Source organism: Rhinopithecus roxellana, chromosome 5, assembly GCF_007565055.1.
Source record: "Rhinopithecus roxellana isolate Shanxi Qingling chromosome 5, ASM756505v1, whole genome shotgun sequence".
Taxonomy (NCBI): Eukaryota; Metazoa; Chordata; class Mammalia; order Primates; family Cercopithecidae; genus Rhinopithecus; species Rhinopithecus roxellana.
In genome coordinates, this window is record NC_044553.1 from 7,037,609 (window position 1) to 7,053,579 (window position 15,971).

Sequence of the window (15,971 nt, forward strand, 5' to 3'; positions counted from 1 at the left end):
AATTAAGCAGCAATATAAAGTAAGAAGTGACAGGAAAGAACAATTAAGTTAGAGGAGTGTGGGAGTTCATAAGATATATAAACTTACATCTTAGAAAAATCTGACCACAAGTTCAGCAAATTATCTTTTCCCAGTGATAAAATTCCACTAGCCATACTTTCATTTTTCAATACCCCTTTTCATTACCCCTTTGAATTAAATTGATTCCTCTGTCTATGGCCTTTTGAACAGAAAAATGAAATACTGCACTATGTCTAAAACATGGACTCAAAAACCACACACTTAGTTTCCACAAAAATATATTTAATAAGCTTGTTATATAAAATCAAACACTCAACTTTGTCAACATTTCTTCAATAATTCAAACTCACTGATATGTAACTGGGAGCAGTTTGTATTTTGGAAGACTTCCTAAGCTAAAAGTATATTTACATATTTACAACACATGTAAATATAACTGAAGAACACTTCAAATAATGTTGAAATTCACAGAATTCTAGAGATTTACAGTTATAGTTTAGAAGTATCACCAAATTATTTGCAATCAAATGTACAGCACTAATTCTGAAAAATGTTTTAACTATCAAACCAAAAGGGGAGAAAAACTGGGAGGGAAATATATGGTGTTAAAGTCCTGTGATAAATACTTAGAAGATTAAAAAGTAATAATATACCATCGATTTAATGACCAAAAATTCTTTTTGAATCCCTGATTGTCATTTTTGGTAGCTTAACCCAGTCTTTCAGAAGCCAGCATACTATGCTGTCAGGAACTCTCCACTGTCTCATCAGAGCCATGCTAAATGCAGTAACAGCCCTGGCTGAAAATAAGGAAGATGATGTTAGCAACTTGGAGTTTCACACACCTTCCCCATACAGGCTAAGTACTTATGCTTGTATGTATTCCTGAAAGATTAAAAGGCCCGTCACCCATTCATACCAAAAAATACTTTCTCAACATGCTTTAAAAGGATTCCTTACTTTGTTTTCATTTTCTTATTTTTTATTTTTTGAGACAAGGTCTGGTTCTGTCTCCCAGGCTGCAGTGCAAGTGGTGCGATCTTGACCCTGCAACCTCTGTGTCTCGGGTTCAAGCCATCCTCTGACCTCAGCCTCCCAAGTAGCTGGGACTAGAGGCACACACCATCATACCCAGCTCATTTTCTTGTATTTTTTGTAGAGATGGGGTTTCACTATGTTGCCCAGGCTGGTCTTAAACTCGTGAGCTCAAGCGATCCACCCACCTCAGCCTCCCAAAGTGCTGGGATTACAGGAGTGAGCCACCACGCCCAGCTGGGTTCCTTACTTTGAAGGGGGAGACAAACATACATCATATATAAATATTTATCACAATAAGGTTCCAAATCCTATTTGATATTTAAATGACATCATGGTAGTATTTAAACCATCCCTTTCCAGACAATATTTCACACTAGAGCAGTAAACATTTTTTTTTAAATACTGCAGATTCTTTTTTTTTTTTTTTTAAAGAAGCTACTACTGCTGTTAAGAAGTTAACAAGTGATAACTTCCTATTTAACATCTGTTCATAATGACATTTCCGCTGCATTCTTCCATCAGGAATACCAAAGCAGTTTCCTAACATACAGCATCTGAAAGTGTTTGTCATATTGGCTCTGAAAATGATACACTAATTTTTCTTGTTCAATAAAAGAAAATTTCTAATAACAGAAAATACATGTAAAGTTAGAATTTTATAATCTCCACAAAGGAAGCTGCATTTATTAACCAAAGTACTTGTTTGTAATTTTTTATCTGTGAAAATATTTTAAAGCTCTTATAAAACTTAAATTTTATTTTTCAAAAATCAGCTCAAAAATTTTTTCCATGTTGTTGGGCATACCACTGCTGTCTCTGCTTTCGGTTTTCCAACTCTGTAAGAAGGGCTTGTCTGTATGCTTCATACATTTTAACAATCTGCTCCAATTCTTTCATGAAGAGCAACTTTAGCATTCCCTGGTACGTATCCAGGTCAGCCAGCTGAAAGAGTTCCCACTTCAGAATGTGGTCATATCTGTTTTAAAACACAATCATATATATGTTCACAACACATACATAAACATGTATTTCTAGCAAGAATTAGTCTGTTTTTTAAGATGTCAACCTTATTGATAACTAAACAAACCATAAGTTTTAATTAAAAAGAACTGAGTAGCTGGGTACAGTGGTGGCGCCTATAGTCCCAGCTACTTGGGAGGCTGAGGTGGGAGGACTGTTTGTGCCCAAGAGTTTGAGGCCAGCTTGGGCAACATAGCAAGACCCTGTTTATAAAAATAAATAAAACAGTTTTTTAAATATCTGAGTTATTAAATGCTATTTACATATAATTTTTTATTTTTTATTTTTATTTATTTATTTTTTTGAGATGGAGTCTCGCTGTGTCACCAGGCTGGAGTGCAGTGGCGTGATCTCGGCTCACTGCAATCTCCGCTTCCTGGGTTCAAGCAAATTCTCCTGCCTCTGCCTCCCAGGTAGCTGGGATTACAGGCACATGCCACCACACCCAGCTAATTTTTGTATTTTGAGTAGAGATGGAGTTTCACCATGTTGGCCAGGATGGTCTCAATCTCCTGACCTTGTCATCCACTGGCCTCAGCCTCCAATGTGCTGGGATTACAGGCTTAAGCCCACCACACCTGTCCTACATATAATTCTTCTAGGGAAAAGAGAAAACTGCTAATATTACTTCATTTCAATATAAGTTAAAGAATACCTATTTCTTTACCCATTATTCTAATATTAACAGCAGACAAGCATGAACACAGATTTCAAACTACAGTGGTTCTATAATTTCTGAAGAACATATTTTGTGCTATTGTAAGTTCATCAAAAGTTAATTGTCAGGAACTTAAGAATATTTTACACCATATTGTGCTTGCAAATGATAATGCACAAAAATGGATGGTCATTTGCATGATTCATGTTGATGGATCTTTTTGAGGAATGCTATTCACCACAGCAAACAAGGAACCAAACAGAAGGAGAAATGAAGAGGAACCCTCATTCGTGGATCTAAGTATTCCTGAGGCTGAGTACATAGCATCTAAAAAAAACAGGAAAACTAAAGAAGGAAAGACCTGTTTTTAAAATGAGAGGATAAGTAGACCGTAGAAGGCTTCAGTGTGGTGAAGAATTCACAAAAGATTCTGTTTACATATATCATGGAAGACTGTTAGTAGTCTTTCAGTGGTAAGTAGATCCCTGTTTAGCAGTAGTATCTTTAGTAGTTGGCTACATAGTTCCAATTCAGTACCTGATGAAGACAGCACTCTAATATTCTCATTTTAAAGATGAAAAACACTAAAACCTAAAGAGGCTCTTTACCTCTTGCAAAAGTGTTTAGTGACTAAAAGTTCAGAAAGGAAGAGAACTATGGACCAAGATGCTTCAAAGTAGTGGTTCTGAATGTTAATATCCACTAAGACTAGATAAAGAACTTGAATTAGGGAAAGGCATCTTATACCTAAAATTATGCCTCTCAAATCATACTGCAGAGCAGACATAATAGGAAGCTCTGACTGCAAACTCTAGTATTATTTTTAATGATCGCTTATAATTCTTCCTACCCAGTGGTTCTTTGATATTATACCATTTTCTTTCAAAAGGACTGTCTAATATTTTAAAATGAGATTTTAAAAAAGGTAGACAGGGGCCGGGCACAGTGGCTCAAGCCTGTAATCCCAGCACTTTGGGAGGCCGAGACGGGCGGATCACAAGGTCAGGAGATCGAGACCATCCTGGCTAACCCGGTGAAACCCCGTCTCTACTAAAAAATACAAAAAACTAGCCGGGCGAGGTGGCGGGCGCCTATAGTCCCAGCTACTCGGGAGGCTGAGGCAGGAGAATGGCGTGAACCCGAAAGGCGGAGCTTGCAGTGAGCTGAGATCCGGCCACTGCACTCCAGTTTGGGCGACAGAGCGAGACTCTGTCTCAAAAAAAAAAAAAAAAAAAAAGGGAGACAGAAAACATACTGAGTTGTGTGAGCTACTATACTTAGCATTTTAACATGTTTCTGTCCAACTTAAGCATGTGTAACAGAAATGTCAGTAACACAACATGCAAAAACTGGAAGGTATATATATTTAATTGGACTCCCAATTTTACTCAGTTACTTGAGAGTTGCAAATTGATTTTTTATTTTATTGTATTTTTTGTTTGAGATGGAGTCTCGCTCTTTTGCCCAGGCTGGAGTGCAGAGGCACGATCTTGGCTCACTGCAAGCTCCGCCTCCTGGGTTCACACCATTCTCCTGCCTCAGCCTCCCAAGTAGCTGGGACTACAGGCGCCCGCCACCACGCCTGGCTAATTTTTTGTATTTTTTAGTAGAGACGGGTTCACCATGTTAGCCGGGATGGTCTCGATCTCCTGACCTTGTGATCCACCTGCCTCAGCCTCCCAAAGCGCTGGGATTACAGGCGTGAGCCACCGCGCCAGGCAAGAGCTGCAAATTTATTAATAGATGCAGATTTCTTTGGTAGGAAGCTTTGTTCTTTTTAGTGGGAAACTCCAACTACTTGTGAACATAAATTAGAGTGATACTCTAAGCAATACTCAATACTCAATGAGCCTCCATGAAGAAACAGTTATAAGGTGTTTCTTAGAACGTCCACCATTCACATAACTTAAGATTTTATGTTTCTTGGAAACAAATTCATAATTCCTAACAAAAAAATCTTAATTTCCCAGAGTTAGCTAAGAGGCAATTCAGCAATGTCTACTAATTCAAGATGGTTACATTTATACCAGGTGAACTATAACAATGTTAAACTAAACTAGCATCTGTGTACTTTCTAGCAAGGGAAACAAAGAACAAGAATAAACTGGTAAATATTATACTTATTTTTAAGACATGAATATTCTGTATAAGTATTTGAGTTATGTCTAAAGGAAGAAAACAACCCTTCAAACAGTTTTGTCGTCTTTTTTTTTTTTTTTTAGAGAGAGATAAAGATCTACTGTTTCCCAGGCTGAAGTGCAGTGGCTAATCACAGGCACAATACCACTACTGATGAGCACAGTAGTATTAACCTGCTCCATTTCCAACCTGGGCCAGTTCGCCCCTCCTTAGGCAACCTGGTGGTCCCTGCTCCTGGGAGGTCACCATATTGATGCCAAAGAGTACAGACATCCGACTGGCATAGTGCACCACAGCCCAGAACTCCTAGGCTCAAGCAATCCTGACTCAGCCTCTCAAGTAGCTTGGATTACAGGCGCACCACCATGCCTGACCAAGTTTCTGACTTGCCAATCAGCATTCAGCATCAAGAGTACGATTATGGGTAGAAGCAAAAAAATCAGATTAGAGAAAATCCTTTTGGGGGAAGAAAGTGCACTCCAAGAAGGGCACAGATGTGAAAAAAACTGCAAAGCATGGAATGGAAATCCTATTCCAAATTCTTTCCTCTGTAGCTTCTATATAGTTACTACCCTTCTGCCTATAATCACCTAACTGTGCCTGCTTTTTCTGAAAAGTATAAACTCCCATTCTTTCCTTCTTAGTTAGCCAAGAAATCTGCTTCCACAAGTTTAACTTTTAGTCATTTATACTGTATATACACAGGTAAATCATTCAGAAAATTGGGTGTAAACCACTCCAGTAGTCTATGCTTTTAGCATCTCTTTTGCTCTGTTTTTCCTAGGGCAGTATTCTATTCAAACACTACTTATAAATAACCCATATATACAAAAGCCAGTTGCTATAATGCTACCAAAAACAACCTGTCCACATTGCATGCTGACTTCAAGATCAACAGTGCTGCCATCCTCAGCTCCAGGTATCACCATGTAGCCTAAGTCCCCTGCACCCACCCGCCATAACACTGTGCCCACTCTTCCCTTTTTCACCTGTATCCAGAGCAGAGTTAATGGTGATACTGCAGGATTGCCAAGCCACTGGAATAAAAAATACCTCTGCCACACACTGCTGAGAACTAGTGTTTTGGTGTGCGTGTGAGAAATAACAGAAAGTAAGTATGTTCTTGACAATGTTTTTGCTGTCAAATATTAAATTTTATTTTATTTTATTTTGAGGTGGAGTCTCACTCTGTTACCCAGGCTGGAGTGCAATGGCGTGATCCTGGCTCACTGCAACCTCCACCTCCTGGGTTCAAACAATTCTCCTGCCTCAGCCTCCCGTGTAACTGGAACTACATACAGGCGCATGCCACCATACCCGGCTAATTTTTTGTATTGTTAGTAGAGATAGGGTTTCACTGTGTTAGCCAGGATGGTCTCAATCTCCTGACTTTGTGATCCACCTGCCTTGGCCTCCCAAAGTGCTGGGATTACAGGCGTGAGCCACCGCACCCGGCCTAAATTTAAAAATTTTATCCTATAATTCAGCTTGAGTACAGTTATACTAATGATTATAGACTTTTGTGAGCAGACACAGGAACATAACTTTACAAAAATTTAAAAAAAATTGAAAACACAATCTGTTTCTAAATCAAGTTTTAGAAGTTTAGAAGTATATGCAAAAACTGTGTTGGTAAATTACTGCAAGAGATAGGATTAAATAATTTCAGATTCTCAATTGTCTGAAAAAAGAGACAGGCACTTTTTTTTTTTTTGCAAAAAATGTCTCTTTTTGTTGTGATAATTGATTCTTCATTACCTAATTCATAGATAACCACTCACTCTGTTGATAGAATATTAACCATTTCTCAAAAAATAAAATAAAATAAAATAAATAAAATTAGCCAGGTGTAGTGGCAGGTGCCTGTAGTTCCAGCTACTCGGGAGGCTGAGGCAGGAGAATGGTGTGAACACAGGAGGCAGAGCTTGCAGTGAGCTGAGATCGTGCCACTGCACTCCAGCCTGGGCAGCAGAGTGAGACTCCATCTCAAAAACAAACAAACAAACAAAACACAGAATATTAACCATTTACATCCTCTTCAGAAACATTAATTAGAAGTAACTAGAAAGCAGCAGGCTTCTGGACCTCTTGTTTAAGTTTTTAAGCAGTAAAGACGTATAGTACTTGCTCTTTTTGTCAGTCTGACCCATTTTGGAAGAGTTACAACCTATTTGCTAGTTTCCTTGAGTTTTATAGTTAGCTTACAGAACCACAGAACTGAAAAAGACCATAATCTTCAGGAACCTGTTTCTTTCCGTAAGAAACCAGGAATTCCATTTAAGTACTATCTCTTCCCCCCAAAAGGAAAGCTTATTATGCTATTTCTTATTAAACATGACGACAGAGTAGAAATAACATACAACAGAAAGAATAACTCTCCTCAACCATATCCACCCCCAGAAATACCAAGGCTAACAGCTGGGCACATATTCTTCCAGATTTAAGGAAAATAAAAACGCATGCAGATATTTCGTATGCTTTAGAATCAGCATACAAACATACAGTAGTAAGTCAGGTGGTATCAAGGGAGAAAAAAAAAGAGGAAAATAGGAAAGAAAATGCCATCTGCTATCATTCCTCTTTTTGGCAGTAGTGGGGGGCAGTCAGGGTCTCGCTTTGTCACCCAGGCTGGAGTGCAGTGGCACAAGCATTGCTCACTGCAGCCTCGAACTCCTGGGCTCAAGCGATCCTCCCACCTTAGCCTCCCAAGTAGCTGAGATCACAGGCATACACCACAGCATGCTGCTAATTTTTCAATTTTTTTGTAGAGACAGAGTCCTGCCATGTTGCTCAGGAACTTGAACTCCTCAGATCAAGCTATCCTCCCACCTCAGCCTCCCAAGTACTTGGGACTACAGATCCATGCCAAAAAGCCTGGCTAATTTTTAAAAGTTTTTTGTGGAAATGGGGCTCTTGATATGTTGCCTAGGCTGGTCTCGAACTCCTGGACTTAAGAGATCCTCCTGCCTCAGCCTCCCAAAGTGCTGGGATCACAGGTGTGAGCCACTGTGCCAAGCCCGGGTCCTTACTTTTATCACAAGTACTATATCACTTATTTACAAATTAATCTTCCCCTATGAGAATGTAAGTTGCTTACTTGTATCCCTAATAGCAGAGGTCTGCACACAAAGAAATGAAGATTCTGTAAATGTTTGAAGAACCAATATTTCTAATTAATGATTTTCACACATTATAAACTATGATATCCTTTATTCAAGTTAAGTATTACTTAGAAGCCCAATATTACTAAGAGTAAAATATGGCACACTACTTGGATTAAGCAGCCCAGAGACTCCATTCAGCCCTTCACTCACTCCTCAAACAAATTTGTGCTGTAAATGTACTTACTTCACAGGGGCTCGAGCGTAAACCTGAAGCCAGTCAGGAATTTCTGCAGTATGATATGGATTTGCAGGTACCAGAAGGGACTGATTTCTTTCAGTTTGCTGTGGCTGGTATGTGACAGGAGGTGGTTGATCATACCGAGGTACACTAAGAAGAGAGGAGTGGCATTCTTTAGGATAAATGTCCTACAATCTAAACAATAAATTATAAAGAACAAATAATACTTAAGCATTTTTGTGCCTTCTGCCCAAACTGACTTACACTACCTAAAAGATAATGTATTTTAAAGGTATTTCTTCTGGCTGGTATTTAGTCTTTTCAAAAACAGGTTCAAAGGAGGATATGAAAAAGCTGGAACTAAGTTTTAACCTTCACACGAAGACTTAAAACTAGAATAGTAAATCCCCAAAAGAAATAGTCATCAGCTGTAAATTCATATCAGAAAAGTTGACAGTTTCTAAGAAAGGATGTTTCCTTCCTCCTGTAGGCTGAAAATGAGGGTTGGGATATGTAGTGAGGCAGCAGTGAGTATTGTGTTTGAAATATCTCTATCCAATGTAGATAACTTTTCAACTTTTGCCAAATCAAGAGAACATATGGGAGTCAGAGTTGATTAGAACCTATTTTACGTCACAGAGATAAAAAATAAATAAAGGCCGGGCGCGGTGGCTCAAGCCTGTAATCCCAGCACTTTGGGAGGCTGAGGCGGGCGGATCACGAGGTCAGGAGATCGAGACCATCCTGGCTAACACTGTGAAACCCGTCTCTACTAAAAAAATACAAAAAAAAAAACTAGCCGGGCGAGGTGGCGGGCGCCTGTAGTCCCAGCTACTCGGGAGGCTGAGGCAGGAGAATGGTGTAAACCCGGGAGGCGGAGTTTGCAGTGAGCTGAGATCTGGCCACTGCACTCCAGCCTGGGTGACAGAGCGAGGCTCCTTCTCAAAAAAATAAATAAATAAATAAATAAATAAATAAATAAATAAATAAATAAATAAATGCTTTAGTTCTAACAGCCTGTGTACGCTGTGGGAAGTGGACATATTATATGGGAAAGTGTAAGGAAAGCACTGAACCACCTGAAGGTTAATAACTGAACTCCAGGAGGCCAAAGGGTCTATTTCAGACTGAAAGGGGTCTTCGCCTTCAAACACAAAGATTTATGTGTATATGTGGCCAACAAACATATTAAAAAATGCTCAACATCACTGATTATTAGAGAAATGCAAATCAAAACCACAATGAAATAAATACAATTCCACATCAGTCAGAATGGCTATTATTAAAAAGTCAGAAAACAATAGATGCTGGTATGGTTGCAAAGAAAAGTGAATGCTTATACACTGCTGGTGGGAATATAAATTAGTTCAGTCACAGTGGAAAGCAATTGGGAGATTTTTCTTTTTTTTTTTTTTTTTTTTTTTTTTTTTGAGACGGAGTCTCGCTCTGTCGCCCAGGCTGGAGTGCAGTGGCCGGATCTCAGCTCACTGCAAGCTCCGCCTCCCGGGTTCACGCCATTCTCCTGCCTCAGCCTCCCGAGTAGCTGGGACTACAGGCGCCCGCCAGGTCGCCCGGCTAGTTTTTTGTATTTTTAGTAGAGACGGGGTTTCACCATGTTAGCCAGGATGGTCTCGATCTCCTGACCTCGTGATCCGCCCGTCTCGGCCTCCCAAAGTGCTGGGATTACAGGCTTGAGCCACCGCGCCCGGCCGAGATTTTTCAAAGAACTCAGAACTACCATTCAATCCAGCAGTCCCATTACTGGGAGTATTTCTACAAAGGAATAGAAATCATTCTACCATAAAGAAATATGCATGCACATGTTAACTGCAGCACTATTCACAATAACAAAGATATGATATCAACCTAAATGCCCATTAATGGTGGGCTGGATAAAGAAAATGTGGTACACAGACACCATGGAATACTACCCAGCCATAAAAAAGAACAAGAGCATGTCCTTTACAGCAACATTGATGGAACTGGAGGTCATTATCCTAAGTGCATTAATGCAGGAAGAGAAAACTAAATACCACATGTTGATAGGTAGGAGCTAAACACTGAGTACACATGGACACAAAGAAGGGAACAATAAACATTGAGGTCTACTTGTGGGAAGAGGATGGGAGAAGCATGAGGACTGAAAAACTGCCTATCAGGGACTGGGCATGGTGGTTCATGCCTGTAATCCCAGCACTTTGGGAGGCCGAGGCGGGAGGAGCACCTCAGGTCGGGAGTTCGAGACCAGCCTGGCCGACATGGAGAAACCCCATCTCTACTAAAAATACAAAACTGAGCCAGGTGTGGCAATGCATGCCTGTAATCCCAGCTACTCAGAAGGCTGAAGCAGGAGAATTGCTTGAACCTGGGAGGCGGAGGTTGTGGTGAGCTGAGATCGTGCCATTGCACTCCAGCCTGGGCAAAAAGAGCAAAACTCCATCTCAGGAAAAAAAAAAAAAAAAAAAAGAAAAGAAAAGAAAAGAAAAACTACCTATCAGGTACTATGCTTATTACCTGAGTGATAAAATAATCTGTACCAAATCCCCAAGCCATGCAGTTTATCCATGTTAACCTGCACATGTACCCCTGAACCTAAAATAAAAGTTAGGAAGAAAAAAAAGAAAATGTGGTATATATAACAGTGGGGAGAAAAAAAATGCATGTGTATATTAGGAAAGGTCACTGTTTATAAACTGGGATTAAAATAAGGTTATTTTAATAGGTTAAATAATGGTTAATTATGCTGTGGTTAACGATTTTAAAAGATCAATATGCAAATGGCACTGAACTCTATCTTCAACTCTTCTTTCCTAAATAGGTTCAAAGGAAAATATTCTTTGATAGTACAATTGGGGGTGGGGAAGAATTGGGACTTTGAAGTCAGGTATACCTGGATTTGAACCTCAGTTTTAACACTTACAAACTATGCAAATGTAGGCAAAACTCCTCCACTCTCTAAGCCTCAGCCTCCATACTTTTAAAGTGGAATAATAAATTCATACCACAGGTGGTTGTTCTCACAATTAAATGACCTAATGTAAGTCAAGAATTCTGTATAAGGATTGGCCTAAGATAGACAACCAAACAGTTATTAATACTACATATGTGAGCTTAAGGGCGGCGTTTATTCTCTCTTGTTCAACTTCTACCAAGTTGCTGAGAGAAGTAAATTAATTAATTATGAAATTGCTTTAAAAAAAACTATTAAAGCTATGTAATAACATAAGGTTAATGATGATTGTATCAGTCTATTTTCACACTGCTATAAATAATTACCTGAAACTGGGTAATGTATAAAGAAAAGAGGTTTAATCGACCCACAGTTCCATAACTGGGAGGCCTCAGGAAACTTACAATTATGGCAGAAGGTGAAAGGGAAGGAAGGCACATCTTACATGGCAGCAGGAGAGAGAAGGGGGAACTGCCACATGCTTTTAAACCATCAGATCTCGTGAGAACTCACTACCAGAACAACATGGGGGAAACAGCCCCCATGATTCAATCACCTCCCACCAGGTCCCTCCCTCGACACATGGGGATTACAATTTGAGATGAGATTTGGGTGAGGACACAGAGTCAAACCATGTCAATGATGAACAGAAAAGTAAACTCTCAAATCTGGTTATCTGGACTGCAACCATCATTGCCACCTGATGACCACACCACAAGTTTGATTCTTTCAAAGGACAACAACCTCAGTAGTTGAATAAACATCGATTGGGTGCCACTACATGGAATCACGGGAAAAAACAGATTTTCAAAGTTGAATTAATAAATCCAAATATGTAAAATAATTAAAACAACACAATAATGACAAAGCTTAGTTTTCCAGTTGGTAATACTAAAACATACTTTCATAACTATTTTAATGGTTCTAAGAAAATACAAATGTCCACAATAACCAAAAAACTGTATTATGCCAGATGACACTAAGCAACATTTATCAAAATGCAGATATTTTACTCATTCTTAATCTTGTGGCTCAGCTTTTGAAGCTCACATGTGGTTAATTTGAAATATTTGCAACTTCATTACTAAACTAATACTAGTTTTTATGTACTTTGAAATCCAGTGTATATTTACACTTAACAGCACATCTCAATTTATATTAATCACATTCAAGTGCTCAACAGCCACATATGACAACTGGCTAGAGTATCAGGCAGCAAAGAGCTAAAAGTCTGGCAACAAAGCAGATCTACCCGGCCCAGTATCAAATAAAATAGCACAAAGAATTACTGGCTATATTATTAAACAGATATGGGATGTATTGTTCAGTCCCAATTTTCACTTTCTTGTCTAGTAATAGCAAGAAACAGAACATACAATCATGTCTGAAATTGAATAAAAACAGCAAAATGTTATAATTCAATTGTACATTGTGACTTGGGGGTAGGTCTGTATTATTTGTAAAAATTTAAGTGTAAGAAGGCAGAAGCCTTAATTATTTCATTTTCTGGACACCTATAACAAAAACATTCTGGCATTATTATAGCAGAATCTGATCATAAGAACAATGACCCTGATTTTGAGGTAGTTTAAAAAGTACTTTTTTAACTTATTAAAGTCATTTATTACTAAACATATGTCCAGAGAAAAGTGTAAATTTTGAAATGTAAGGCTTTCAGGTCTTAAGCTTTAGAATGCTTTTCTCTTGGATGAAAATATCAGTCCAAAACCTAACATTAGACAATCCCAAAACAAAAAGTGGAAAATAAAGTTGATACTCTACCTAGGAGCACAGGGATGCCTGTACTGAGCCTTCTTATTTGTGTGATCTACATAATACGTTCCAAATTCTGATGACTCAACTCGTTCCCATCCAGGAGGAAGCCCTTCTCGCTCAAGAGGATGGCTCCAGTGAGTTGTATTTGTGTTATGATCTATATAGTATTTTCTCCCTCTCATTGTCCAGTCCACAGACCAGCCAGGAGGAAGGGGTAAATCTTCAGAACCATGGTTAGTCAAATTTCCTAAAGATGTAGCAGCAACTCTTCCAATACCTATGGGAAAAGAGAAAATGATAGAGAAGAAACAGAACAATTATTCAATGTAAAAAATGTGTCAGCTAGCAAAGTCACGACATTAACTATCCTGATTGTACTCTTCTATTTAAATTCATGATTACGTCCATTATGATGGTTTTCATAAAACTAGTCAGTATTACTATTAATTATAAAAAGGGGGAGGAACTAGACTTTGAAATTAGTGGAGGGTTTCTGGCTGATGCTTCCATCAACAGGCCATATAAACATTTAACTACAGGTTGAGCATCCCTAATCCAAAAATCTGAAATTTGAAATGTTCCAAAATCCAAAACTTTTTGACAGCTGACATGTTGCCACAAGTAGAAAATTCCACACCTGACCTTATGTGATGAGTCATAGTCAAAATTCAGTCAAAACTTTGTTTTATGCACAAAATTATTTAAAATATTATATAAAATTACCTTCAGGCTATGTGTAGAAGGTATATATGAAACATAAATGAATTTCATGTTCAGACTTGGGATTTCTTCCCAAGATATCTCATTACGTATATACAAATACTCCAAAAAAAAAAAAAAAAAAAAAATCCCAAATCTCAAACACTGCTGGTCTTACACATTTTGGGGTAAGGGATAATCAGCCTGTAGTAGTAAAGCTACTTAAGTATGTATACTGCCAAAAGAAAAGTGGGAAAAAGAAAATTTCCCGATTAAAGATTTGACATTTCATCTTAAAAAAAATTGTAAAAATGAACTTGTAAAACCAGTTCCAGTTATAAATTCTTAAAAGTCATCTGGCTGTGCCCTAGAATTCTTAAGTAAGCTTAAGGTAGCAGGGTGTAAGGTCAACATACAAAAATTAATTAAATATTTATATATTAACAAGCAACAACTGCAAACAAGTTATTGAGATAATATTTATAATAGCTCCAAAAAATTGTGCAGGATCCACATGCTAAAAACTATAAAACACTGATGAAAGAAATAAAAAACCTATCACATTAATAGACTGGAAGATTCAACATAAAGTTAAGATGTCAATTCTCCTGAAATCATCTTTATAGTAGTCCCCCCTTATCCATGGGGGGATCCATTCTAAGACTCCCTGTAGATGCCTGAAACTGCAGATAGTACATAACCCTGTGTATGCTATGTTTTTTCCTATACACACGTATCTATGATGAAGTTTAACCTATAAATAAGGCACAGTAAGGGATTAACAACAATAAAATTGAACAGTTACAACATTATAATAAAAATTGGGTGAATGTGATCTCTCTCCCTCTCTCGAAAGATCTTATTGTACCGTATTCATCTATTTTCAGACTGCAGTTGCAGAGGTAACTGAAACTGTGAAAAGCAAAACCATAGATAAAGGGAGACTACTGTCATTCCAATAAAAATTCCGGCTGGGCATGGTGGCTCACACCTGTAATCCTGGCACTTTGGAAGGCTGAGGTAAGCAGATCACCTGAGGTCCGGAGTTTGAGACCAGGCTGACAAACATGGTGAAACCCTGTCTCTACTACACAAAAATTAGCCAGATGTGGTGGGGGGCGCCTGTAATCCCAGCTACTCGGGAGGCTGGGGCAGGAGAATCGCTTGAACTCAGAAACAGAGGTTGCAGTGAGCCGAGGACGCACCACTGCACTCCATCCTGGGCAATAAGAGTGAAACTCCGTCTCAAAAAAAAAAATAAATAAAATAAATTCCATGGAGTTTTTGTAGATACAGATAGTTATTAGACAAATAGATTTTAAAATGTGTACTGAAAGGCAAAAGAACTAGAGAAGCCAAAACAATTTTTTTGAAAAAGGGATAAAGTTGAAGGACTCACACTACCTGATTTTTAAGGCTTACTATAAAGCTACAGCAGTTGGGCTGGGCGTGGTGGCTCAAGCCTGTAATCCCAGCACTTTGGGAGGCCGAGACGGGCGGATCACAAGGTCAGGAGATCGAGACCATCCTGGCTAACATGGTGAAACCCCGTCTCTACTAAAAAAATACAAAAAACTAGCCGGGCGTGGTGGCGGGCGCCTGTAGTCACAGCTACTCGGGAGGCTGAGGCAGGAGAATGGCGTAAACCCGGGAGGCGGAGCTTGCAGTGAGCTGAGATCCGGCCACTGCATTCCAGCCCAGGCGACAGAGCAAGACTCTGTCTCAAAAAAAAAAAAAAAAAAAAAAAGCTACAGCAGTCAAGACAGTGTGCTATGGTCAGAAGAACAGACAGATAAATGGAACCGAACAGAGAATCCAGAAGCACACCCACACAGACATGGTCAACTGATTTTTGATAAAGGTGAAAGGGCAATAGTGGGGAATGACGTTGCAACAAATGACGTTGCAATAACTGGACATCCATATGCAAAAAACCTCATCACAACCTATACCTCCCACCTTACATACAAATTAACTCAAAATAGATCATATATCTAAATGTAAACTATAACGCTTTTACAAGAAAAAAATAGAATAAAATTTCATGAGTTTAGTTTAGACAAAGAGTACCTTTTTTTACCATGATGCTGAAAGGTCAACTGATAAAGAAAAAAATACTGATTAAATTGAACTCTGTCAAGATTAAAAACGCTTGTGAAAGACACTATGAGAAAGAAAATCAAGCTGTAAACTGGGAGAAGACATTTGCAAATCACATTATTAGCCAAAGAACTTTGACCTAGAATATACAAAGAACTCCCAAAACTCAACAGTAAGAAAACAACCCTGAGCCTGGTGCAGTGACACGCACCTGTAGTTCAACCTACT

At 38.7% G+C, this 15,971-nt stretch overlaps 1 protein-coding gene across 1 annotated transcript in view; it reads right to left on the reverse strand.

The window, feature by feature from the left end:
- Positions 1 to 282: 282 nt before the first annotated feature.
- The window catches only part of SAV1 (salvador family WW domain containing protein 1), a 37,068-nt gene continuing 21,379 nt past the window's right edge, over positions 283 to 15,971 (reverse strand). The window contains exons 3-5 of the mRNA XM_030930007.1: positions 12,951 to 13,221; positions 8,225 to 8,368; positions 283 to 2,035 (exon numbers count right to left, since the gene is read on the reverse strand). Coding sequence (XP_030785867.1) covers positions 1,834 to 2,035; positions 8,225 to 8,368; positions 12,951 to 13,221 — 617 coding nt within the window. The 3' untranslated portion in view covers positions 283 to 1,833. The remainder of the gene's footprint in view (positions 2,036 to 8,224; positions 8,369 to 12,950; positions 13,222 to 15,971) is intronic.